General features: G+C 40.0%; 3 protein-coding genes across 5 annotated transcripts in view; 2 read left to right on the top strand and 1 right to left on the bottom strand.

The window, feature by feature from the left end:
- Positions 1-187: 187 nt before the first annotated feature.
- On the top strand, positions 188-9,558 carry rbck1 (RanBP-type and C3HC4-type zinc finger containing 1). Its single transcript, XM_028575910.1, has 13 exons — positions 188-384; positions 477-524; positions 998-1,142; positions 1,886-1,982; positions 2,409-2,607; positions 3,693-3,826; positions 3,930-4,103; positions 5,346-5,506; positions 5,782-5,878; positions 6,458-6,637; positions 6,737-6,835; positions 8,179-8,322; positions 8,433-9,558. Exons 2-13 carry the CDS (start codon positions 485-487, stop codon positions 8,511-8,513), a joined length of 1,551 nt encoding a protein of 516 aa, XP_028431711.1. The 5' UTR covers positions 188-384; positions 477-484; the 3' UTR covers positions 8,514-9,558.
- A 2,396-nt stretch (positions 9,559-11,954) lies between these two features.
- Positions 11,955-21,663, bottom strand: tbc1d20 (TBC1 domain family, member 20). Its single transcript, XM_028574812.1, has 8 exons — positions 20,585-21,663; positions 20,133-20,318; positions 19,886-19,966; positions 18,308-18,494; positions 18,017-18,118; positions 17,291-17,432; positions 14,420-14,598; positions 11,955-14,194 (listed from the first exon to the last, which is right to left on the bottom strand). The coding sequence occupies exons 1-8, from the start codon at positions 20,760-20,762 to the stop codon at positions 13,930-13,932; spliced, it is 1,320 nt and encodes a 439-aa protein (XP_028430613.1). The 5' UTR covers positions 20,763-21,663; the 3' UTR covers positions 11,955-13,929.
- Positions 20,156-26,321, top strand: part of znfx1 (zinc finger, NFX1-type containing 1) — a 20,913-nt gene continuing 14,747 nt past the window's right edge. The window contains exons 1-4 of one of the 3 annotated variants that reach the window (XM_028574808.1): positions 20,156-20,409; positions 21,499-21,736; positions 25,085-25,156; positions 25,271-26,217. In XM_028574808.1, the coding sequence (XP_028430609.1) occupies positions 25,111-25,156; positions 25,271-26,217 (993 nt within the window). In that variant the 5' untranslated portion in view covers positions 20,156-20,409; positions 21,499-21,736; positions 25,085-25,110. Of the gene's footprint in view, positions 20,410-21,282; positions 21,737-25,084; positions 25,157-25,270; positions 26,218-26,321 lie in introns of those variants that run through there. The other 2 variants (XM_028574809.1, XM_028574810.1) reach the window with 2 other exon arrangements.

Raw genomic sequence — 26,321 nt, 5'->3', positions numbered from 1 at the left:
TCCCATAGTGGAGAATTGTTAAAATGAAAACGTTCTGTTTAGGCGGTATGACTGTATTTGTGAAAGATTTCTACTTGAATTGTCAAACATTGAGTTTGTCACTGGAAAATGCGGTAATTGTATTCTAAATAAAGATGTAAAAAAAAAGAAGAAAAAAGAAAAAAAAATTCCTCTTCCTGAACTTGAGTCAGTTTCATTTTCCGTTCTACCGACTGAGAAGTGAGAGCTAGACATCGCGGCAGAAAAAGTAGTAGTTCAGTCTTTACTTGGCTGCGATTTTACTTTACACGAATTAAACATATAAACTACACGTCTTACATTGAGGTCGATTAGAGGAAGTGTGTGTTGTATGCGGACAGGACGGCAGCAACACCACCCGAGAAGGTTGGATGTGAACTTGTCTCATGGACTATAGTCTGTTTGGTCAGAATTGCTCTATGTTCCCTGGATACATCCTGTGCTACCTGTCGTTTCAGGTGTAATTATGGCCTCTGAAGTTACATCGAGAGTCGAGTTGAAAGAGGGTGAGCAGCTCAACTTGGTTTCGATTTTGTTATGAGCTAATGAATGTCATGTCACGAATCCTACTTTTAATTTATGACAAGTAATTAATGCCTCTTATGAAAAAAATATTTTATATAGGTCATATGTTACTGTTTAGCATTGAATGATATCAGTGTTACAGAGGATAGTTAAAGTGGGTCATTGTTTTGATTAGTCATAACCCAATTACGTTCTCTAGTTAGGCCCATAAAAGCCCCAATGAATTAAAGAACAGTCGTAGTACGTTAACTAGGCTATTTCATATTTTTCAACCAAAATACTCTTGGTGTTTGATGTGTAGGCTATGTGTGAGACGAGAGGGGGAGAAAACTATAGTCCAAGCACAAATACACAAAACAGTGCCATCCAGTGGTTAACGGTCATCACTAAGGAGAAATGAAGTGTGGTGATAATAACAAGCCACGTGAGGAATCTTCCTTTGCTTCCTGTGCAGCGGAGGAACTGGCGCTGTCTCTGAGTGAAGCCCTCAACAGCGGGGACGAACAGGAAGCGGTCCAACTGTGCCAGAGACTGTCACAACTGTCAGTTCCAGTGTGTGTCACGGTCCACAGTCAGGCCTACCCTCAGGACTCCATAAGGTGGGGACGCATCTTAATATTTTGGCCAAATAGTTCCAAAACAACAACCAAAACAGGAACTTGGTTGCCTCTGGAGAAGGATTTCCATCTTAATAAGGGCAGTGTTTACTTTTAGAGTGAGGTCTGCTTGGAATTGGAATTCTGTAATTGATAAGGATAGGAGAATGAAGATCAAGTGTGGCAACGAGAAATTAAAAACAAAAATTTGTGTGTGTGTGTGTGTGTGTGTGTTAGGGCTGGGCAATATAGAGAAAATCAAAAATCACGATATTCTTGACCAAATACCTCGATGTCGATATTGCGACGATATTGTGTGGTTGACTATTGGTGCTTTAACTACATTTTATTTACACAATGAGTAAATAATCACTAGAAATGATTTAATGACTTAGTGGGTAAAGGTAAATAACAGAACAGCTAGAACAATCTGGTAAGTTCAGAAAATGACATCACTTTACTGTAATGCAGCCTGTAAAACCAGTTAAAGACAACACTTAACCATATTACGATATTACGATATCCAAAATCTAAGACGATATCTAGTCTCATATCGATATAACATCGATATATTGCCCAGCCCTTGTGTGTGTGTGTGTGTGTGTGTGTGTGTGTGTGTGTGTGTGTGTGTGTGTGTGTGTGTGCTTACTACTGTATTTAGAAGTTTGAAAGAAGTAGAGGTTGGATGCATATTTAATATAAAAATCAAGACAAGGCCACAGGTGTCATTGTTTTCTATTCAATAGGTTGCGGGTTGGAGTGGAGGATGCTCAGTCAGATGCCTACATCCCAGTGACTGTTGTGGTTTCTTGTGACATGACAATTGCACAACTTAAAGACAAGGTACTGACGTGACAGCAAAACACTTACAGCAGATGATCGAAAAGCCTCATTTTTTTTTTAAATTACTTTAACATCTATAAAATCTTACAAACCTGTAAAACCTTATCAGTGATATTAATTCTAACCTTTTACCTGTTTCTTTGCCGTTTCCTTTGTATTGTCATCAATCATTAACTGTACAGTTAGTATGTGGTAATAGGTCAATGGGCCTCTGTTATTGTGTTTGAAGCTTTATTGTTTTAATTTAGGTCTTTTAAGCATGACATTTAATTGATGCTATAATTCGGTCATGTACAGGTTTGTTTGTGTTTTTTTTTAGGTGCATGTGCATGAACACAAATACAGTGCATACACACTTTCTGTAAAACAATGTTGAATCAAAATGTCATTGAATAATTTGTCCGTCCCTCATTTTGACGTTCACAGATCAGCCATGACTTTGGGTTCCTCCCCTCGCTGCAGCGTTGGGTGATCGGGAAGCGGTTGGCCAATGATCGGGAGACGTTGTACAGCCACGGTATCCGTCAGGACGGAGACCAGGCTTTCCTGTTCATCCTCTCCGCCGAAGCTGCTCATCTCACACGGCAGCAATATAAGCAGGACCAGGAGCAACAACGCATAGAGGGTCAGTAACACACACACACACACACACACACACACAGAGATAAAGTCCGCAAATAACAGTTATTTTCTTTGTCAGTTAATCAGTTTAATTAAAAACCAATCAGTCTGTTGAATATGTAGTCATCGTTATGTCATTATTGCGAATGAAACCCAGACAGGGTGATACATCGACCCAAATTCACTACAATGACCCCCTGGCTCTACATTATCCTGAATATTACACAACTAATCAATCATTTGACACAAAATATTGATTTAAAAATGATTTTATTGATTTAAAAATGGTCCTTCAGAGTTTATGATCAGAACTGCCTCCATGGTAACAGTCTGTTATTCATGGCAGCAGTCTGCTGTTCAGAATTAACAGGCCACAGAATGCTTTAATTGACCAATCAGAATTGAGTATTCAACAGAGCAGTGTTGACTCATAACAACCAGAGTGCAAAGTGATGAATGCACGTATTTAATGACTATATCTACTCCTACTATTGTAGTTTTTTCTTTTTTTTTTTTAATGGCCCTCCCACACAGGTGTTTTGAGTTAATCTGGCTGATTAGAACTCTTCCCAGGACTGTGTGGGTGTGTCTAGACTGATTGATTGACACCTTTCTGGGCCTCCTGTTAGCTTTTTTGCACCTGATAGGGCAGGACAAATTACACCATAATCATTCTTATTGGTAGATTAAATTTGTGACGTAATAAATTCCAATCAAAGCTCTGGCCCACCTTCAATCTGAGCAGAGGTCTAATCGGCCAGAATAACTGAAATCAGAGGCTTTAAAAAAAATAACAGTTCCAAGCCAATACCTTTTGAGTTTTTGGGATGAATAACAAACTACTTAGGCAATACTTAGTTTTTATTAATTTTATTAAGTCTGGTCAAATAATAAGTAAACAAACCAAATAAACTGTCCAAACATAGAATGCATGCGTGTTATTTGACAATGTTTGTTATTTGATAAAGACACATTTTGATCAGTACTGAAAATATATTGAATTTCAAAACCTGCCTTGATTACAGGTGGAATTAATAACTCATCTTACTGGTTAAATTTAAGTTTTATGGAATGATAATTCATTCTCAGGCATCGTGGAGTCAATGCAACTTTTTCCCAGAGGGCTGGGCGGAGGTGGTGGTGAGAAGACTGCTCCTCCTCCAGAGACTCAACATATTCCTCCTCCTCCTCGTCCTAAACCTGCCGTGCCTCCTAAACCTCAGGTCAGAATACAACCTCTGCATTAGACATTGCCAGCAGTGTGACTGAGCCTGTGAGTGTCTACATAAATGTAAAGGGATACTGTATATCTGTGTCTGGCTGTAGTTGGGCTGGGCCTGCGCTATGTGTACGTTCTTGAACAAACCAACGCGTCCTGGCTGTGAGATGTGTGGGGGGGACCGGCCAGAGGATTACCAGGTGCCTGACATCTACAAGCCAGACCAGGAGGAGGTTCTTCGAATTCAGCAGGAACAACTGGCCATGTTGCAGTACGAAGAGGTAACAATGCTGTTCATTAAAAATCAGGCAACTACGATTCATGGAATATTTTCAGCCTGATGCCGAATCTAATTTTGTTGTGTGGGGGGGCCAAAGACCTGCAACACAGTGCCGCTCACATCTTAGCTAGAGTCATCTTTGTATTTCTAAAACTTGAAATGTTTATTATTGAGGACACAGTTGTCCTCCCTATTTACTAGGGGTGGGAATCACCAGAGGCCTCACGATACGATATCATCGAGATACTTATGTCACGATACGATATTATTGCAATATTCTGTGATATATTGCAATGTATTACCTTTTTTTTCAACTTCAAATTCTTCCCAAGTTCAAATGATGTCCCCAAAGGAAAATTTTGTCAACATCTGTTTTATCTAAATAGATTTAGACACTTCTCTGTTTGTTCATCTCACTTCAATTGTATTGCTGCAAAATGGGATTGTCAAGCAGACAGACTGACCAACAAATATATCATAAAAGATTGATACTTGGCGTCTGTGTATCGATACGGTATTGCCACGAAAAATTTTGCGATACTATGCTGTATTGATTTTTTTTTCCCCCACCCCTATTTACAGGGGCATAATATTAGAAACACGTCTCAATATAATGCAGTTCAGTACAACACCCTCACTAACATATAATTGAAGTAATAGCTCTCTGACAGTTTCAAACAAAACTTGGCCATTACATGCATCCCAAAAGTAGACTTTATGGCAGAAAAGCCGTATTTGATTGTATAAGATTGTACTGATGAACCCAAACTCAGTAGCCACTGAGTGTATAGCAAGCCGGGGCTTTGTTTACCAGCTTTCCAACAAGGTTTTACATTTATGAGAAAAGAAAATGTCTGTAGACCACATCAGCCACCAGCTTCAATTGTTTTTATATTTTTGTTAATATTCCAATTTTGAAGCTATGCAATGTTGCGTGCCATTCTCATTTTACAATTTGCATACATTTTGATATCTTGTAGATAAAATCAATGTGGGTGTAGGTCTTTGTTAGCCACAGAGCTGATGACGCACTGATTTTGGAAAGTAAAACTTAGTAGAGTCCAAAAAAACTTTGGTGGTGATGCTCATGGAAACTATTGAAGCTGATGCCAAGAGCTTTTTGTTTTCAACAGTCTTCAGAGGGTTCACTTCCCATCCAGATGATGGTGTTTGTAAGGACTCATGGCAGTTTGTAGTGAATCTCTGTATTGTGATTGCCTCCCTCCCTTTGCGGGTTATGAAGGCTCAGAAAGAGGAACGGGAGAGGAACTTCCTGCACTTGTTGGCAACAGAAGACCAAAACCTTATCTCCAACACCACAGAGACGGACTGTCCCATCTGCTTCTCTCCCCTGGAGCCGGAAGAGGGCATTGTGCTCAGAGAGTGTCTACACACCTTCTGCAGGTCTGACACAATTAATCGTTTTGTGACTTCGTCATATGTCGTAAAAGGGATACAAGTATTTTGTCTTTCTAAAAGTCTGCAATGACCACGTACATGCCATTATCTGCAGAATGTGCAAACGTTAGTATTTAAAGACTGTGTGTGTGTGTGTGTGTGTGTGTGTGTGTGTGTGTGTGTGTGTGTGTGTGTGTGTGTGTGTGTGTGTGTGTGTGTGTGTGTGTGTGTGTGTGTGTGTGTGTGTGTGTGTGTGTGTGTGTGTGTGTGTCCCTGTTAAGGGAGTGTCTAAAAGGGACAATAGTGAACAGTCAAGATGCTGAGGTGTCCTGTCCTGAGAAATGTGACAGCAAGCTACTGGATCGAGAGATCAAAGCGGTGAGTGTAAGACAGGAGAACAACAAACTTTTGGAATGGATGTTCAAAATCTCAAAGTTGATGGAAAATAATAACCTACAAAAAAAATATGATAATCCACACAGTTACGTGTTCCATCTGTGACCAGATTATAATTTCAGATCTGTCAATGGACAATGATTACAGAAAACTGTTCAAATTAACCTGAGCACATTAGCTTTTCACAATGTAGTCCTAATGTGATATGACCTGTAAAATGTAAGAACTTGTTTTAGTGGAGCATGCAACAAAAATTATTCATCTTAATTATTCATAAGAATTTTTTTTGAGTAAAAAGAACCTCACAACACTGTGAGCAACAGAACACGGCAGATCTACAGTACAGTAAATAGCAAGTCAGGTGGGGGTTGTAGTAGTATTAGGCTGTAGATATATATTCAAATGTTAAATCCACTTTTTAAACCTTCTCCTGGGGGAAGAAACCTCAAGGGCCTCTAATAGGTAGCAGATAACACGTTCTCTATTTATTTTCCATAAAGATAACCACAGTATGTTCTCTCTCTCTCTCTCTCTCTCTCTCTCGTATGATCGTGGATACAGCTGCTCACAGAAGAGGAGCACCAGCGGTTTCTAGAGTTGTGTCTGAACATTGCAGAAAGCCGCTCAGACCACAGCTTCCACTGTAAGACCCCCAACTGTCGAGGGTGGTGCATCTACGAGGACGAAGTTAATGAGTTCCACTGTGAACTCTGCAATGAAACCAATTGCATTCTCTGCAGGGTAGTTTTCTGACATTCACTGTATTAACTGGCCGATATTGTCTTACTGTGTAGTAATAGTTGAAGCACCAAACATAAAGGAAGTTGTGTGTGTTTGCAGGCCATCCATAATGGCATGAATTGCAAGGACTACCAGGATGACCTGCGCATCCGAGCAGAGAACGACCAGGCGGCTCAGCAAACTAAGCAGATGCTAGAGGTAGGTCGACCTTAAAGCTGCAGTCTGTTGCGCTGTTGATGACGTTTGGCAATAAACACTTGTGTCCTCTTTGGTGCTTGCCGATCAGGGTTGATCGAGAAACACGTGCAGCAGAAGAAACCCTAGTACAAATAAAAAAAAACCACTTCCTGTGCAGCATTACCGTTTGGCACCAGTGCACTACTCAGTAAACCATAAACCAGTACAGAAGGTTCTGAAGGGGCTTAAATGTAACGTAAGTGCTTTGATTGCTCACATCCTGTAGGAGTCAACCTAAACACTGTTGAAGATAAAAAGTTAATATTTTTTATACCATGGTCTGGGTGAATACTCGATTCTGATTGGCTGCAGGGTGTCCATAAAAAAAGGGATGTAGGACACCTACTAAAGGAGTTTTGGTGAAACTGAATGCGCTATATTAAAACAAACAATCTATTATTTCCAACTCGTCCTCTTGTTATCTAAATTCCCGTTCACTGTTCAGGTCGCTACTTCAGGCTGCACATTGCAGATAAAATTGTTGGTAAAAGTCGTTATATTGTTTGGAGGACAATGACATGGCTAGATAGCTAGCTTGTCTTGTTGTTCAACATACTGTCAAATTATTTTTACTGATTGCCAACTGTACACTATGTTATTGACTTTGGATCTTGCTAGCATAGCGTTAGCTTTCTGGCTCGTAGTTAAGCTGAGGGGTTCTACGAGCGCAGCGGATTTAAATATCTCCCATTGCATAAGAACCTTATAGGATGGGAATGATTGCTCCAGGTATTAGTCCAACCCCAGGGAAACAGTTATTGTTTGGATAAACTTTAGATTTCGATTGTAAAACAAATTCAAATATAAACTAATGTTTTAAAAATATGTTATTTGGCAAGTGACCATGGTATAAGCAGGCCCTTCGAGGTGTCCATTGTCAGGTATTAATGGACGACGGCGAGACTGCCTCTGTCCAATTAATGTTTCATAAGTTTATAGTTAGTTGTACTCTCTATTTTTTAATATCCATTTTATTATGTTCCAGCAACACCTCAGGTTCTGTGTCCTTAACTCAAGACAGAGTCTTTCAGTTTGGTCCATGCTTTCCCAAGGCCAACTTACACAAAGCAAAGTGGCCAGAGTTTTTTCCCCATGATCTAAGATTAATATATCTATTACTTCTGAGTTGGGTGTATGGCTGGGATTTTGTTGCTGCTTTGTGTACTTTTTAAAATCACCCATCAATCATTTTGAACGCAAGTGTAATTCAGTGTTGATTGTCTAAGTAGTTGTACTGTATTATTTGAGCATTTCTTCCTGTGGCTACTTTAAATTTTACACAATTTCCCTGTTTTTCAATAAAGAGCATGCTACAGAATGGAGAGGCCATGAAATGTCCACGGTGTGACATCATCGTCCAGAAAAAAGATGGCTGTGATTGGATCTGCTGTTTGATGTGCAAGACAGAAATCTGCTGGGTCACCAAACAAGCTCGCTGGGGGCCAAATGTAAAAATATTCACCTACCTGTGAAGTAGAAAAGAAAAGTTGGTGCATGTGTTTGAGCTGTGTGTATGACTATTTGTTGTTGTTGTTGTTGTTGTTGTTGTATCTTACAGGGCAGTGGCGACACATCTGGGGGCTGCAGATGCAGAGTCAATCATCAACCTTGCCATCCCAACTGCCAAAATTGCCACTGAGGGAAGCACACTAATGAACACACTGCTGCAATCACATGCAACATCTGATGAAACGCAGACCTTAGCCAATGCTTGGGCCGTTAATGCTTTCAATGCTCTGTGTTCTTCACTTACTTTTAGCCTTGTTTTTAATGGTATAGTGACAAGCCACTGTACTTTGTTTGTGCAGTAGCAATGTTGCAATATGAATGCTATACACAAAGCTATGCAAACTGCCAGCGCTATCTACTACATCTCCACAGCTGAGGATACTATCTTGTCAAAAGTTGTGTGTGTGGAAAAAAAAAAGAGCTTTACTGGGATCTTCTGCTATAAAACTTTGCTGTCAGGAATTAATGCTTAGTATACATTTGACCGCCAGCTACTGCTTTCATCACAAGTTTGATGAGCCAGCAATCCTATTGCGTGAGCTTGAGTTTAATTCAAAACTCGATCGGATAAACACACCAAAATATCCTTTCAATCTTTTTAAACAAAAATGCAAAAAAAGGCTTATACTCAAATACAGTATATAAATATGCTACCCCACAGCTAACAACTACATAAATATTGTATTCTTGTTTCTTTCCTGTGTTATGGCTACAACTAATTAACTACAACTAACAATAAGATTAATTTACGATTCGATTTTTATTTTTAACAACTCTAGTCAATATAACACAGGAACTACCAGTGAGTGTTACGATTGCTGGATATTTTCCTGGAAGTGATATCTTCTTAAGTAAACTGACCAAAATGTTTTTTGAAGTTGTAACCACTGTATGTTTGCGGACTAAAATATTGATTTATTATCAGTACTATAAAAGCAATAGATTTTCTTTCAGTCGTCTAATCAGGCTGTGGTGAAGGATGTTTACGATGAATGATTGTGTTCATAAAGGAAAACAAGCTGCTCTGGAGCACTTTTCTCCATATTGCCTAAGTAATGCTGTATTTTGTGTCTTGTATTCAGGACTAACTGTAGTTCTTCCCTCTTCTCATTCTTCAAGAACTACAGTAATGAATGTGCTTTTACATATAAAATATATTTTGTTTATGTCCGGTAGCCATGACGTTTGTTGGGCATCACTTGCATTTTTTTTAAAGAGATATGCCTCAACTCCAATTAACTGGAACCATAAGTATATCATGATTGCATTATTGTAACATGCTTAAAGCGTAACTCTCGCCAAAATGCATCCTAGGGTATTTTTGTAAATGTACATGAGTCAAACTTTAGTTTAAAAGCATATTTAGGACCGAATCGCAACTTTTAAGATTGACCGTATTCTCGAAAAACAGCTGCGGTGAGTTGCTCAAAAACTTTCTTTTTAGTAAATAGGAGTACACAAAGAATGTTGTCAATGCTTTCGTTCACGTGTAGAGCCCCTGGTGATACTTCGAGCATTGTTTCATGTTGTGTTGAGCCTTCTTAGTATTTCGAAAATAGCTATTTTGAGACTAGAATAAAAGTGCCCCTAGCACTCCCATTCAAAAGGCCATTTGACCCAAAAACGAGAATACAGTCAATCTTAAAAGTGGCGATTCGGTCCTAAATATGCTTTTAAACTAAAGTTTGAGTCACGTACATTCACAAAAATACCCTAGGATGCATTTTGGCGAGAATTACACTTTAAAGAACAACTAGTCGGACAAAGGACAGCTAAGGCTGATGAAGTGTAGCTGAAGCTGAAAAATGCCCGCTCAATCCAACAGGATAACCGAAGCTGTTGAGATAAACTTGACAAAGTATAGTTCTGACATTTTCCCGAAATTGCCAATGTACGGTTATTAAAAATACATTTAGAAAAAAAATTGATTCATTTTCTTTTCACATAACTTCAGTTTAGAGATGCACCGATTGACCGGCATTGGCAGATTTTCACGCCATCGGCCATGACCGGCGACCTTCACTCGGGCGCCGCATGATTAACATCGCGCAACATCAGCACCACACGTGCACATGCAGGGCAGGGGCGATTCTAGGATCAGACCTTTAGGAGGGCTCAGCCCCTAAGGACAGTGTGACACGGATATAGTGCATGCAAAAGTGTTAACCCCCCCCCCAATCTCTGAGCTGGCTACTGAACAACGTCTGCTAACGTTTTTTGACACTATTAACACTATGAAGCAACTAAACCTGACACTTTATAAGTCACAGTAATAACGACCATTGTGTCACAATGTTCTAACATTCAGCAATTTTAGTTGTTTAGGTTTCAATTTGGGTTCTAATCTCCATGAAATTACCAACTACCAACAGCACTCCCGCTCTCCCTCTGACAGATTAGATAAAGACTCAGCCGAAGGCGTGAGTCTGGCACAACCACCTCCAATTGGCATTAAAAAATAATAATAATAATTTATATATTAAAAATAATTTTTAGGGGGGCTGAGATGAAATTTAGGAGGGCTTGAGCCCCCCTAAAAAGGGTCTAAAATCACCCATGATGCAGGGTTTCCGCTATATGCATGTCAGCTGTTTATGAAATGTCATAAAGTCGTAATTATACACGGCTCTGCAGAGCCGTCTGCTCTACTGATCTCAGGTGAACAGTCAGCCGCTCTCTCTCTCCCCTCTGAGGCTGAACAACTGGAACATGAAAACCGCACTGACGCGGTCCGTGAAATATTTAGTTTATTGGAAAATAGCGTTGGGCACCCTGACTTTGATGAATTTACTGTTTATCAGACCCCAGATGAGACAATAAGCTAACGTTAGCAAACGCTGTGGTCCCTCTGCCTCTGACGCCCCGCTGGCCACTGTAGGAGACGCTGTGTTAATAAAAAATTTAAAAAAATTAACGCTGTATTAACGTTACTGTTTAAAACGCTTTCCAGGTTAGTGGGAATGCATGTGTGTGTTTTGAGAATTATCTTTATACTGCATTAAGGCTATATTTATTTTAATTTTGTTATTTATATATTTTATTACCATTACCTGTTTTCATACATACAGAAGTTTAGTTTGCTAAATATATAAACAATTTTCTTCCATAACATTGCACTTTAAATGTGTGTTAATTTCCCACACCAGGAGTAATTTATAGTTCTATTTTATAGGGATCGATTATCTGTTCAAAAAATGTTCTATGCAAAATGTAAAATTTTCTATTAAAGAAAAGATAGAAAATAAATATTTGTGTGTGCTGTAAAGTGGTTAGAAAAAATGAAATTGGAATCGGCTAAAATCGGTATCGGCTGGTCAAACTCAATGAAAAATCGGAAATCGGAATTTGCCTAGCAATTTGTAATCGGTGCATTTCTACTTCATTTTTAAACTATTTGCATGATTTATTTAAAGGCTCAGGTGGATCTTCCTCAAATGTGAAAATATGTCCTTGCTCTATAAAAATGGTATTTAGTTTGTAGCTCTATAGTACAAATCTTAACACCAGTGTACTTCGCTAGCACAATATATAAATCCTATCAGGTTCATGTGAATTACTGCGTCCAAACCCGTACATTGGAACATTTTCACTCTAATTTATTAGCATTCTCTTGTACAACTTTACATTAGTGAGACAGTTTCATTATAACAAAATAAACATAAAAAGGCAGGTAAATCATTTAGTGCATTGACAAACGAAAACCACCAAGTGCAGATACATGGTGCATAACAATACTGCTGATCAGCTACACTCTCAGAGCGTCCTTAGATATGTTCCAGGTCACCTTCATTTTGATGAATTTTGTTAGATTCCCTACCAGCTGCACCAGTGGTTCACTATAAAGGCAATAAACCAATCAGCCATGATATAGGATGATGCCCAAGAATTTAGTTCCTAATACAGCAAACTGACTAGCTGTTGTGCCGTACAATGCAGGTGACCTAGTCAATAATTCAGAAGATTTTCTGTTAAGTAAAATACATCATAAAGACTACAGACAACCCAATTCACTATCTTAGAATGACTGAAACCTAAGCAATCCCCCACTACTTTAAATATGTGATCAAATGAAAATGACTGGAACATTGGAATGAGCTGGACTGCCTCTGAAATGCAAATGCTACACTCAAAGCAATCCAACTTACTAAAATAGCATGTGTTAAAGCTAAATTTAGGTTTAAAACAAAAAACCCTTGGATAGCATTCATTTGAAGGCTCGGGTGTTCCCCCCCCCCCCCAACAGGAGCACCCTTACAGTGAAAAAAGCACCTATCAATCTGATTTTAAAGTGATTTTGCAAAGCTAATGCAGTCAGTGCAAACTGGGTCCCCACGGTGCCAACCCTAAGACCACATTCTCCAATTCATTTTACCTGCTGTTTATACCAGCTCTGATATTTTATGTTACGAGGCATTGAGTGAGTGAGTGAGTGTGTTGCTAAACCGTAAGGAGAGATTTAATCATCTACTCCATATAAAGTGACGCAGAAAGCATACCCTAATCATTACAGGCCATGAAACACAGACCCATTTTGCAACCAAACAGTTAGGTGACTGAATAATTAGAAAGTTCTAGTAAAACAAACATTGATATTGGTAGATTTTTTTTACTTCCTGGACTATCAAAGCTGTACTCCATTTTAGAGGTCTATTCCTATGGAGGACTTGAGATACAATATTTACTTTGATTACACTAATCACATTTTGTTTAAAACTTCTTGCAGATAGTTTTGCTGACTCCAACCATGAGCCAGAATTAAAATGTGTATGGTGAAAACTGTTGACATGTTTTACAGATACGCTGTCCCAGAGAGGAAGATTTGTTTCTTGACTAAAAAGGCTTATTTGAACTTCTTAAAAAAGTGACAAAATGACCTAAAACATAATACAATGGTGCCTGTGTGTCATGACCATATCTCTATACCGCGGCTTACATACCTATAAATTAAGAAGCTGAAAATTATAGAGAGGACTCTAACAATCCTCTATTTGGTCTCAGTCCAGGTATCAAATAAACAACAAATGGGTTGCGACCAACCGCGCGCACACGCACACGTACGCACACAAACTCATTCATTCACTCCAGCTCTCTTAATTGGCAGCAGTTTCAAGTGTAGTGAGTCCACCAAGCTTTCAGCATACATCTCTGTAAGCATAACTCAATATCAGATTATCCTAATACCAAATATAAATAGACTAACAATGACCCCATCAGTAATAGTTCTTAGAAAAAGTCTCTTCATTATAACAGGGTGGATTCTTCATTTCACAAACCAGCAGTAGTTGTTGTTATACTGGTGCAGGCTCTCCAGGAGTCATAAAAAGGACCTTCAGCTGGAGCCTGAGAAGCCCTACATAGTATGTTAAGACACATCCTAGAAGACGAAAGAGGAGCGTTAACTTCAGTTTAGAGGGTAAACTCCAGACAGTGTTATCGACTGCATCGTTTGTGGTTCCATAAATTAGAGTTTTCTTGGAAACAGACCAACCAGTTAGAACTTGTCAAGGACAGATACAGTTGGAGCATAGGGGTAAAAGAGGAGCCGTTCAAGGAAACAAGTCTAGTTTGGGGGCCCACTCCAAGGCAGTGTTGACCACAGCGAGAGCTGCAGCCCCTAAAGCCACCGTGAGACCCATGACAGCCAGGCGAACAAGCCGCCGTGCCGCTGAAGGTCGGGCTACCGCCACTACTGCGTTCGCTGCTGAGCTGTCAAGTGCAGCCTGCTTCTGTCTGCGTCGGCGACGGAGAACAGAGTCTGGTCGCTGTTGAGTGGACGCAAGGTCAAAGTCTTTGAAGGTAGAGGCTGCCATGCTTAGGGAGACACAGACACAGATACACAGAGAGACCACGACGGACAGAAAATTAAAAGTGTTAATGAAAGAACAGAGAGCAACAAGAGTTGTTACTGTATATATATATATATAGTAATAGTCATATTTCAGAGTGCAAATGTGGTAGCAGAGAAATGAAAGATTGCTACCACTGAGGCAGGTAGCATTTGTAAAGGCAAGGTGGAACCCCGAAAGAGTTAATTACCTGTCATGTGAGGCAGCCTCTCTGGCCAGTTCAGAGGGAGGGAACTGGACAAAGAGGTCTCCTGCTCGGCTGATGAGTGTCTCATATGGCAGATCCTGGGGAATCTGAGACAGCAGGTGATGAACCATGGCCATATCGCATTCACACTCCAACACCTCCTCTTCTCTGTACAGTACGATCTGCAACACAAGTACCAATAACACAGGCCATTACCCATGATGAGGAAAACTTCAGGTCAATCTTCACTTTGATGAACACAAGAATGAACTTGATTGTCTTTACTTGAATACATACGTGTATTCAACACAAATCTGCGGTCAGAGAAGATCTTGGTGCAGCTTGTACACAGTCATACCAAAAACTTTAGTGTCAATTAGAAATACAAAGAACACCTCCTCAAAGTGTTACTTTTGGCCTCTGACTCACATCAATAAATGTAGCTCATACAAAATGTTCTTGCCTACAATTGATTTAGCAGACTTGATTCATGTACGGTAAATGAAAGCTGAGATTAGGGCTGAACGATTAATTGCATTTGCAATAATATCGCGATTTCTTAATCGCAAAGGCTACGATTTGGCCACATGACTTGCAAATCAGTCTCCAATCCGCAGAGAAATCATCAACTTGGCACGCTAACGCTACGCCGTACAGCTGATTTCTGTCATTCTAACAACTCTGAGTTGTAGTTTAAAATTTTTACAGCCATTTCAATAAAATGAAGGGTTTTATTCGGGCTTGAGTCCAGACATGCAGTTAATGGATACAGGCACGCAGAACTAGAGGCTCGGTTAGCAACGATTAGCGGTTAGCTCCGTTATAAAGATATGGAGTGGAGGAGCTGCCACTGAGAGGGGTAACAACCAGACTAAATGATGATAAATGATGTTCGGGGAGCTTTGGCCGCGGTGTTTCAACAGTTTTATTAGTACAGTTAATCCCACGGCAAGAACACCAGCAACCAACGTAACGATAGCCTCTCTGAACAAGTGCAACGTTGACGCTGTCATGCACACGGCACGCAACTACACGAGGGGGAGGGGCTGGAGGCAGCTCCTCTCCGTGTGCTGTAAAAAGAAAAGAAAATACACCGGTGTGACACACACACACACACACACACACACACACACTTTTTACTTATTTAATTGTTTAGTAAAGTTCAAAGACCGTGTTTAAAAAGTTCAATCCACGTTTACATATGTTTATTTATCTATAAATTGCAGGAACGTCTTTCTGTGTCTGTGTGTGTGATGCGCATATCTCTCGAACCGTTAATGTGTAAAAGAAGCACACATTGTCTTTTGCCGCTAGACAGACAGACACACACAGACACACACACGGTTTATGATAGCAGATATGTGCCGTTTAGCTCTCATAACGGAGCATGGTGGGTAGCGCATTGCCATGAGTCCATGACGCTAATGTCTGAATACTCCACATTTTAATTGTGATATTTTGTGATTACATTCTGATTCTGCAATGTTCTCTGTCAGGTAAATATTGAAGCACAATGTCTTCCTTCATAGGCGCAGATTTATGTTTTCCTCCGTGGGTGCTCACGGGCGCATGCCCTTTAAAAAAAAGAAGTAGTCAAAAAATGTTTCCATTTCACAACCTTAGGAAACGGACAGCGGCCGATACAAACACACTATTAACTCGACAATAAAGCCGTAAAGTTTCAACTCAGGACAGCGCCACTTCTCACAAATACAGATAGGATTGGAGATGAGAAGTTTAACTGACCACCAACTACTGCTGACCTGACGGAGCACCACGACCGGCCGCTCGCGGTGCTCTGTATCCAGCGCGCAGTAACCGATTCTGGGGTATCAACCGCGATCAGCTTCGTGGGAAATTAAAAACTTTCTGCACTGGTAGTGGATGTCGTTGATGCACTTTAGGTTTGCTTTTTTAATAACAAATCTGTCCATTTAATTCTCACTCTGATTACCTAACGCACATGCACGCACTGTGGGGGGGATGGAGGCATTTTCATCCAAGAGACGCTGTGATTGGTGGTTAGGATATGGAGCAGGGGACTAACCAATCACATTATGACAGACGCTCCACTTAGAACCAATTGCAATGTTTAATTTTAAATGAATGTAGCCTACTGGCAGTCTGGCAGAAGGGGGTGCTGCTCAGTGGGTGCTCGGTATTTTCCATGGGTGCTCGAACTCCGGAGCACGCACTGTATCGGCGCCTATGTCTTCCTCTGATGTAGACGTAGCCTACACTAAGTCAATAGATAGTAGGCTATACAGTGGAGTTGCATATTAAGTGGTTCAGGGTCCTTCTGTAAGTCATTTTGGGGTACACTTTGATAAATTCTACAAGCAGCAACACCATAGGCCAAGCAATCAGCCCGTTCCAAACAGGCACATTTTCAACAGGCACTGCACTAGTTACAGTAAATAATAATTCAATAATCTAAATACTACTAAGTGTGGTAAAGCCACATATTTGTTTTTATATTTCTGAAATCTGCACTTTAGTTTGTGTGATTTGTTTCTGACTTTCATATGAATGTTTACACCAGGCTTGCTCAGTGCTCAATATACTATGGTGATTGAAGTAGTTAAATAAAGAGGTAATTCATACATCACCTAATTTCATCATCACATACAGGCCTGGCCTCCAGGAAAGAATAGTTTGTTTAATCTATCTAATCGTGTGTTGTTCATACTATACAATGATTTATTTTTGTCTTTGTTGAATAATACAGAAGACAAAGAGCTTAAAAAATAATTGCATTGGGAAAAAAAAAGAAATCGCAATTAGATTGTTTTCAAAAATCGTTCAGCCCTAGCTGAGATTCTGAATTAGTCATTCTGAACTTAAAACTAGGAGGGCTAATTATAGAAAACTCACCACAGCAGCAAAGTAGATGGGCATCAATGGATGGCAGGCCAGGAAGAAGTCATACAACCGGACAACATGGCGGAAGTCTGACAGGACGTGGCCAAACCAGGTGATCAGCCAACTGAGGGCGAAGACTGTCCCCACCTCAGCCCTAAGAATCAATCGATGCATGGCAGTGATCAACTTACATCAGTGCACAAAACTGTAACATGTGCTCATTGCTCCACTTCGGGGACAATGTGTAGCATGTATTATTAAAAATGAGTTATGATACGGTATCTGAAACTGAAAGACAAGGGCAACAGTCACGTAAGCCCTCCAAGCAGAGGATTAAATGACTTGTGAGTTAAGTCTTTACAGACGCAACTCGAGCCGTCATTATAGGATCAGTATGCTGTAAGTGCTCAGTCACCCTTCTCCTTCACTTACAACATCACCATCTTGATTTGAGCATGCAGAGGTTTAATATTAACCTTAATTGGAAGAAGATCTTGGTATTACATGTATTAAAAATCACAGGGAAAGCTGTGTTGGGTATAAAGCCTTTTAATATTCTTACAGTTCTGCCTTAATTATGGCATTGTAACCTTGAAAAATGTCCATACTGCATATAAAGTGAGGTTGGATTTCGCATTCTGTTAAGAATAAAGTTTCATGTCTTACAGGTAACCTCTAATGAAAGACAGAAAATAACATGATTTGGCCTGTTATCACTAAAACAGCAGGGAGCCTTACTGTTGCATGAAGTCATGCACCTCAGGGTTGACCCTGTCAATGATGGGCATCAAATAGTTCAGAATGTGTTTTGTGTTGTCCATGGTAGGATCCATGAAGTCCCTGAAAAGAAAGGATACAACAGAGGGCATTTATTAGAGTGCAAACCATAGACCGTAGACCATTGTTGAAGGAGGTGAAGAAGCGGATATTTTTTATTCTGACATGTGGACACATAACAGAGAAAGAAAAACTGACAAAATAACTAGTAGAATAAAAAAAGCTGCTGCAGATTATAAATATGGTAAGTACCTGAGGTGGTGGGTGGAGAGCTTTTCCACAAGAGCAGTTGCAAGGCGCTCTCCTAGGACCAATAAGAAGGTGACAACAATGTCATGGTATCCTTGGTAGTAGTGCAGCTGGGGATTGCGTTTCAGAACTAGGAGGATGATGTCAATTAGTTCTTCCTGGAGACCCTCCCTCTGCTCATCTGGCATACCTGTACAAGTCCACCAAAAATAAAATACACTTGTTAATTTATATAGGCTTTAGGTATGCCACTCGCTATTGAGCCCATAGATACAAAAAAGAGGTGCAGCAATACCCATGTTTCATAACTAACATGAATAGCAACATTCATTACTGGTTCACCTACCAGGCAAAGCTGCCAGAAAGATGAAAACCAAATACATTTCCATAATTTCAGGATAAAACCTAATTGGTGCAAATTCTGCTGGGCTCTGAGTAATACAATACATTTAAAAAGGACACTGATCCCCCAGTCGGAGCTGGTTAATGTTGCTCGGGAAAGGGAAGTTTGGGGTCCCCTGCTGGAGCTGCTCCCCCCGCGACCCGACACCGGATAAGCGGATGAAGACAATGGAGACTGATTGAAAAGTAAAGTACAGAATAATGCTGAGGTTTTCTTCTCCAAAAGTAAACAATAATAAATTCCTCAGTTTTATTTTGAAGGCAGATCTCTTTGACTTCCACCTGATCACTGACAGACGTCAAAGTTTGGCACGTCAAACTTCACTGAGATCAGAACTGGCAGCAAATGAGATCACCACAGACAGACAGAGTACAGACATTTTTCCTCCCACCAGAAAAGCACGTTGGGTGCAGTTCCTTAAGTATAGTGTTAAATTGATAGATCTTCATTTGACAGTATTAACAGTAGTGACATGGACTGGCAGAGATTCCAGTTGTGCAGAGTTGGCAAAATGTCTGCACCCCTAAAGCACTCTCCTGGAATTTTGTTTGTGTGCCAAGTTAAATACCAGGAAAAGTAACAATAACGGAAAATAGTGGCAAAGCTTTGACATTGCATTGATCTTTAGGATATTACATGCAGTTTTTGACATAGTAGTGGATGACATTAAGTAATTTCCAGAGGCAAGTAAATGGCTTTATGAAAGAGCTGAAATTATTATATTTACATAATGTGTCAAAATGTTGCTTTTGTCATTGAACTCAAATGCAACAACACTAATTATCGATAAGTTCCAAATGAAACCTAACCCCTCTACCCCTTAGCAAATATGTTCTTTTGTCTGGTTCAGAACCCCTTGATTTACAAAGTATAGGTTGCAAAACAGTATATTTAACACATTAACTTGAAAGTCAAAATCTCTAGATTTGGTGCTCAGGATTGGGTCACAGCCTGGTAGTGTATGTTCATCTGTAGGTGTAACATTATGAGTGTGAGTGCGTGCACACACACACACACACACACACACACACACACACACACACACACACACACACACACACACACACACACACACACACACACACACACACACACACACACACACACACACACACACACACACACACACACACACACACACACACACACACACACACACACACACACACACAACTCACCAGGTGGAAACCTCCGCAGCGACCGCTGGACATCCAGCAGCACCTGGTTATAGTCTTTGTTATTCTCCCGTTCTACCGTTTCTAGACAAGACATGTCACTATCAGCAATATCATTCACTAGTCAAATACTATTGAATATTTTGCACCTGCTAAGACTCTGTATGTTAACATTTGTCATGCATAGTGGGAAAGGGAACTATGAATTCTATATTGCTCGGTTTGTGCATATATAGGCTACGTATATTACCTGGCTCTTGTTCCAAGACGTGAGGAGGGACGTTGAGAAGCCGAGGCCAGACTTGACAGCGTATCTCATCAGTCAGCAGACCTCCTTCACTGATAGCCATCCTCCTCAAAGCAGCCACATCCACTGGACTCGCACTAAGGGCCTGTTTGATGTCCGCAATTTTCCTCTTCCGTCTGGTATCCCAGTCTGAGACACAGAAAACACTGTGTTCAACTAACAAGTTGGCCTGTGCTTACTTTTATCCTGGAACAGTTATCGTTAAGCAGCTAACGTCACCGTAAGTTAACACATTTGCCAAGGTTATGGAGGGCAGTTAGCAAACTTCAGCATCACACACAAGCGATCACGTTTTTGACATTAAAAAGCGTTTTTAGTCTGTTTTAGCTGCTGCAATGCTCAAAACATTTGATTAGCTAGCCAAAGTTAACGTTGCATCAGCGACGTACACTTACCGTTCACTTGTTTACCATTTACAGGTGACGAGGCACCAGTACTTCTAGATGTATTCATTGTTTCTCCACTTCTTGATGTGTCCTTGCTAATTTGCATTACTTGCCATCCTCCTTTGCTTGGCCAACCTCGAGTTAGCCCTTCATGGCTGTCAACTGGAAGCTGCAAGGCCAGCCTCATACAAACACGGCCCGATAGTTAGCTAGCTAGCTATTCAGTGTTAGCTAGTTGTCATACTAACACTACCGTTACACAGCCCTGCTATTTTCGGCGACACAGCCATCATTATTCGTACTATTGACAAACTGGTTAACAATTAGGAAACGCCGCTTAATAGCAATATGGTTACACCCGTGGAACGGCTACATGTTTACATTGACAAAAGCGACTAATAAATAGGATACAAGCTTTAGCTTTAGCTAGCCTCCCTGCTCAGACTGACTGATGATGACGTAGGTCAAAATGATGGCGATGATGGGAGTCGAAGAGGAGGAGGCGTACCCTCCGATCTCTCCCCGGCTGTGTTAATATCTAATATAGCCTATAGTACATGTATTTTTTTATTTGTAAATAAAAAATAAAAACGTAGATAGTTGGTTTTACATACTAAACATGTTAACTTATAAACGAGCTACAAAAATTAATTAAAATACTGCTAAAAAATTATCGTTAGCTAGCTAATTACACTTACTCTTTGATCACAATACGATAACATGGCTGTATGACTGAGCCATTCTGCTGTGTTAAATGTCTTATTACTTTTGCTGATATTAGGCCTACTTCCATGGCACTGTACTGCTCGTAGCCATATAGGCGTTAGCTACATACTAAACTGTTATGCTGGGCATTTTTATGTGTGCTGATGTTACCTGACGTGCCTGTAAGTCATAAACAAATGCATGTGGTACACTTCTAGGTGTGGTGTGTTCTGTTTAAAACGAAAACGAAACGGACAGACGGAGCCTGAAAACGAAACGGACAGACGGAGCATATAAAAAGCAGCTTCTTGAACTGAGCAGTGTGAGCAGCAGGCACAGCCGAGACAGCGACTACCGACGGAAGGATATGGTGCTGTAATGATCGCAAATAGACCTGCCTGCTTCTTTTGTAAAGCTTGATGCGGAAATATTAATGTCAAGTGGATTTCAGTCTAGGTAAGTTCTTCCTCTCTTTCATTATTGCGTTTGGGGAGAGGGTGAAAAAGGCAGCAGGCTAAATTATTAGTGAATATGAATAAAACTGAGAATAAATAAACATCTTTATCAAAACTTAGTAAGTAAAACAATAAAAATAAAATATATATTATTATTAAAATAAAGCATTATTGCGGAGTATGATGTAAGACATTTTGATAGAACAAAATGTAAGGCGTTGCCTTTTGCTTGTTTAGACTTGAAAGTGTGTGTTTTAGCAGCTGTGACAAAAGACATTATGCTTTTAAAAGCTCTCATCCGGTTTCTGGTGAAAAGAAACCTATCCCCCATTCCAAGATCTATACTGCATCCAGCAGAGGGCACTCATCGATTTCCTCAGAAGCTATGATATCCATAGACAGTTAAAAGATGATATCACCCTCTTATCTGACTGTGTGACCTTACAGATCATGGGCTAATAGTGGAAAACATGACAGTGGTGGAATGTGACTAAGTAGGCCTACATTTATTGTACTTAAGTAAAATTGTAAACTACTTTATACTACTTGATTTGGGTATTTCCATGTAATGCTAGGCTACTTTTTATTTTACTCCACCACATGGAGGCATCTATTGTTTTTACTCCATTCAATAGACTGCTTTAGCCTACTTTACATATTCAGATAGGCCTAAGTAATACAAAATATATATTGACATTGTTATAGATTGCTATACTGTACTATATAACAACATGTCAATAAATGCTCTAAATATAAAAAGACCAATTAAGTGACATTTCTGTGGCTTTCGAGTTATAAGCGGGATCCTACACAGAAATGCTGGACTTACACTCAAAACTCCATTCAAACCATAACCTGTTCCAAATCTTTCAAACATTCTGGGTAAGACGTTGCCTTTTGCTTGTTTTGACTTGAACGTGTGTGTTGTAACAGCTGTGACAAAAGACAATATGCGTTTAAAAGCTCTCATCTGGTTTCTGGTGAAAAGAAACCTATCCCCTATTCCAAGATCTATACTGCATCCAGCAGAGGGCACACATGCTTTGATTTCCTCAGAAGCTATGATATCACCACCTTATCTGACTGTGTGACCTTACAGATCATAGGCTTATAGTGGAAAACATGACAGTGGTGGAATGTGACTAAGTAGGCCTACATCTATTGTACTTAAGTAAAATTGTAAACTACTTTATACTACTTTATTTGGTTATTTCCATGTAATGCTTTTTTATTTTACTCCACCACATGGAGGCAACTATTGTTTTTACTGCATTCATTAGACAGCTTTAGCCTATTTTACATATTCAGATAGGCCTAAGTAATACAAAATATATATTGACATTGTTATAGATTGCTAGACTGTACTATATAACAACATGTCAATAAATGCTCTAAATATAAAAAGACCAATTAAGTGACATTTCTGTGGCTTTCGAATTATAAGCGGGATCCTACACAGAAATGCTGGACTTACACTCAAAACTCTATTCAAACCATAACCTGTTCCAAATCTTTCATACATTCTGGGTATTTCAACATTTTAAAGCCACCAATTCAATTTAGCATAGCAGGTGCAGGAGGGAATTATTTCTGATAAACTGGATGAAGTGTCCCTTATGTGTCGAGGAAATTCTACTAATTAAGTCTTTTAAAATCCTCTTGTTTCAGCTACACAATGCATCTTTTATAATATGATGCATTGCGGTAGATGAAACTACCCAACAGTATAAAGGAGTTAAAATTAGCACAACCTTAAACACCTTCAGGGGAGAGGTTACTCAGAGGAAACCTCTTGTCCGTTTCTCCTTGCGTATTGTACCTGCTGCGTTGATTTTTATAGATACTATAATCTATAAAATCAATAATTCAACATAAACCTCCAGCTGTGTTTCAATGTGCTCTAGGTTTTTAAAAAAATGGTCCCTGAACCAAAATATATATAATATAGTTATAATGTATATAATATAAAATATAAAAAGGAGCACAAAATGACAGTTGGCAACATTAAAGAATGGCTTGTTTATTGCTAAGGCCATGTGGTCAAAATTAAATGATTGATTAATAATGTAATAACAAGAACTTATAACAATGACTTCTTTCACCAGTAAATTGCTGGTAAACAACAAAAACAAACACCAGATGGGAAAAGAGGTATTGTACAATAACTTAAAATGCACCACAAGGCTGGCGAGTTTCAAGTGAACGCACCGTCTGCGGACTGTTACATCCCGGTGTTGGAATCCTCTACAGGGAAATACATTCACACTTTACACCGCTACAACTGTCAGCATTTTAACCATTGTGTTTAATCCAGCTACTAGCTAACGCTAAAAAGATCTCGTTACTACCGTTTACGTCGGAACCGGTGCCCGTGTTTCGGTACCCAACCCTAGTCCTGATACTAAATTAAACTAACAATAAGCCAAGATAGCATGTTGTTTTACAACAATTTCTAATAATTAATTAGCAAAATGTGAGGAAAGTAAGCTAAATAATCAAAATATATCCGCTATAAAATTGTTTCTGAACGGGTTAAGTAAGACTTTAAATGCAGGACTTTTACTTGTAACAGAGTATGTTTACACTGTGGTATTACTTTTGGTGTTTGCCCTAGTTTTATTTTCTAGTTTTGTTTAGGGGTCCTCGCTCAAGAAAATTTTATGTTTTTTCAATAAAAAAAAAAATGCAATTTCATCATTTTGGACCATTATTATTGCCATATCTGTGTCTAAAACATTGGAAAAGCTAGAGCAGATAATGAATAAATAACACTCAAAATGCTTGAAAACAAAGCTTCCTAAATAAGTCCAATGGGGACCAACTACAACCATTTGCTCTGAGATAAGAAATTTAGTTTTGATGCTCAATTGATTTGACATGTATTTAGCTTAGGTGGTGCCCAAAACACTTTGGGTGCTGCATCGAAGCCTTATAATGGGAGGGAAAACCCTAGTAAAAAAACCTGAATACTTCTACCACTGACCTTACAGTACACATAAATTACACAACCTTCAAAATCTTTTGTTATCATGATCAAATGTGTGTTTTCACTAGGGCTGCACGATATAAGGAAAATATGCGATCATGTTGTTGAGTATTGCAAAAACGATATTACTTGCTATGAATAAATATTAAAGTACTCCGTTCTGCTGCCTTCAGTATTCTGCTAAAATACAATAAATAGCTTGTTGAATTTAAGACAAATGAAAGGAAATCATTTCAAACATTCTTTTATTGAACAAATTGAACATTGAATTGAATATAAAAGGCACCACTAAAAAATAATAAGTTACATTATAAAGTGCAGTTTTTTATACTAATATTTTCTTGTTACCAACCCTAATTTCAGGAACAGCCATATGCACATGCAAGACCATGGAAAGACCGACTTCAAAAACGGGGAGTAGAGGACCTAGCAATGGTAAATATACAGTATGAGAGGCAATCGAGCAAAACCCTGAGTACAAATCTAGCAAACAGGTGTTCATTTTCAAGGTCTCAGTATACAAATGTCCCCCCCCCTTCTTCCCCCCAGGTGCTGATACTGGCCAAAATGAAAATGCTATTGGAGACAGCGGGAAACAAAGAAAAAGAACACGAAGTCGTGGGAGTAACCAAGCTAAAAGGGAGGAGACAGATGGAGGAGGAGTAGGTGTCGGGATGTGTTGGAGAGGAAGAGGAGGACCAGACCCAGGAAGAGGTGGTGAAAGAGGTGCAGGAGGAGAAGGCAGGAAGGAGACAGATGGGGGAGGAGGATGGGAAGGGGGGAGAAGAAGAGGGGGAGCAGCAGGCAGAGGAAGAGGAGCAGATGGAGGGAGAGGAAGAGGAGGAGCAGCAGATGCAGGAAGAGGAAGAGGAGCAGCAGCAGATGCAGGGAGACAGGAAGGAGGAGCCAGACCGAGAGTAGGTGGGAGGGGGAGAGGTGGAAATGGAGGAGAAAGGGCAGAGAGAGGTGGGGTAAGAAGAAATGGAGAGCAAGGTGCAGCTGAAAGAGAAGGAGCAAGAAGGGGGATGGCAGGAATGGGTGCAAGCAGAGCAGGACATAGTGTGGATAGAAGGGGTGAGAGAAGAGATAATGTGGGAGACAGGCAAGAGAGAAATGGAGGGAGATCCAATTCTACTGGCAGAGTCTGGGCACCAAAGGTTCATAGACTGGGCTATAAAGCACTGGAAGAACTCTCTGGGGAAGATCCATCTGTAGTGGCCATCACCCTGTCTTCTCACCCTGGCCTTCAGGAGGTTCTGCGCGAGACAGAAATGAGGCAGGACCTTGTCGAACTCCTCTGCCTGGTGCTGAGTAAAGCCTTCAAATCACATACAGAAAGAGGCACCCTGCAGCACCTGGCTGGCATCATAAAAGATTCCGGGTTCTTCCGCACCATCCTGCCCCACTATCTGGGGGGCATGAGGTCAGAGTTCAACCCCATCCGCAGGGCACAGTACCCACAGCACCTGGAAAACATCCTGGCTATTCTGTCAAAGGTAAATATGAGAAAGTAATGAGTGGAAGAATCCAATCAGTCAGTGAATTCAGCTGAAGGATAAATTAAGTAATGCACGACAAATACACCATGAGTGCGAGTTTG

This window comes from Perca flavescens, chromosome 4, assembly GCF_004354835.1.
Source record: "Perca flavescens isolate YP-PL-M2 chromosome 4, PFLA_1.0, whole genome shotgun sequence".
Lineage (NCBI taxonomy): Eukaryota > Metazoa > Chordata > Actinopteri > Perciformes > Percidae > Perca > Perca flavescens.
Note: the sequence above shows the minus strand (reverse complement) of the source record. Positions and strands in the feature narration are given on the sequence as shown.

What these genes read in the sequence shown, in the direction of transcription:
- rbck1 (XM_028575910.1), top strand. Translation starts at nt 485, where the DNA reads ATGGCCTCTGAAGTTACATCGAGAGTCGAGTTGAAAGAGG. An exon ending in GAGAGTCGAGTTGAAAGAGG is followed by an intron (nt 525 to 997) that starts GTGAGCAGCTCA and finishes CTTCCTGTGCAG; the next exon opens with CGGAGGAACTGGCGCTGTCT. An exon ending in TACCCTCAGGACTCCATAAG is followed by an intron (nt 1,143 to 1,885) that starts GTGGGGACGCAT and finishes TCTATTCAATAG; the next exon opens with GTTGCGGGTTGGAGTGGAGG.
- tbc1d20 (XM_028574812.1), bottom strand. Translation starts at nt 20,762, where the DNA reads ATGAGGCTGGCCTTGCAGCTTCCAGTTGACAGCCATGAAGGGCTAACT. An exon ending in AAATGGTAAACAAGTGAACG is followed by an intron (nt 20,319 to 20,584) that starts GTAAGTGTACGT and finishes TCTGTGTCTCAG; the next exon opens with ACTGGGATACCAGACGGAAG. An exon ending in CGTCTTGGAACAAGAGCCAG is followed by an intron (nt 19,967 to 20,132) that starts GTAATATACGTA and finishes TGTCTTGTCTAG; the next exon opens with AAACGGTAGAACGGGAGAAT.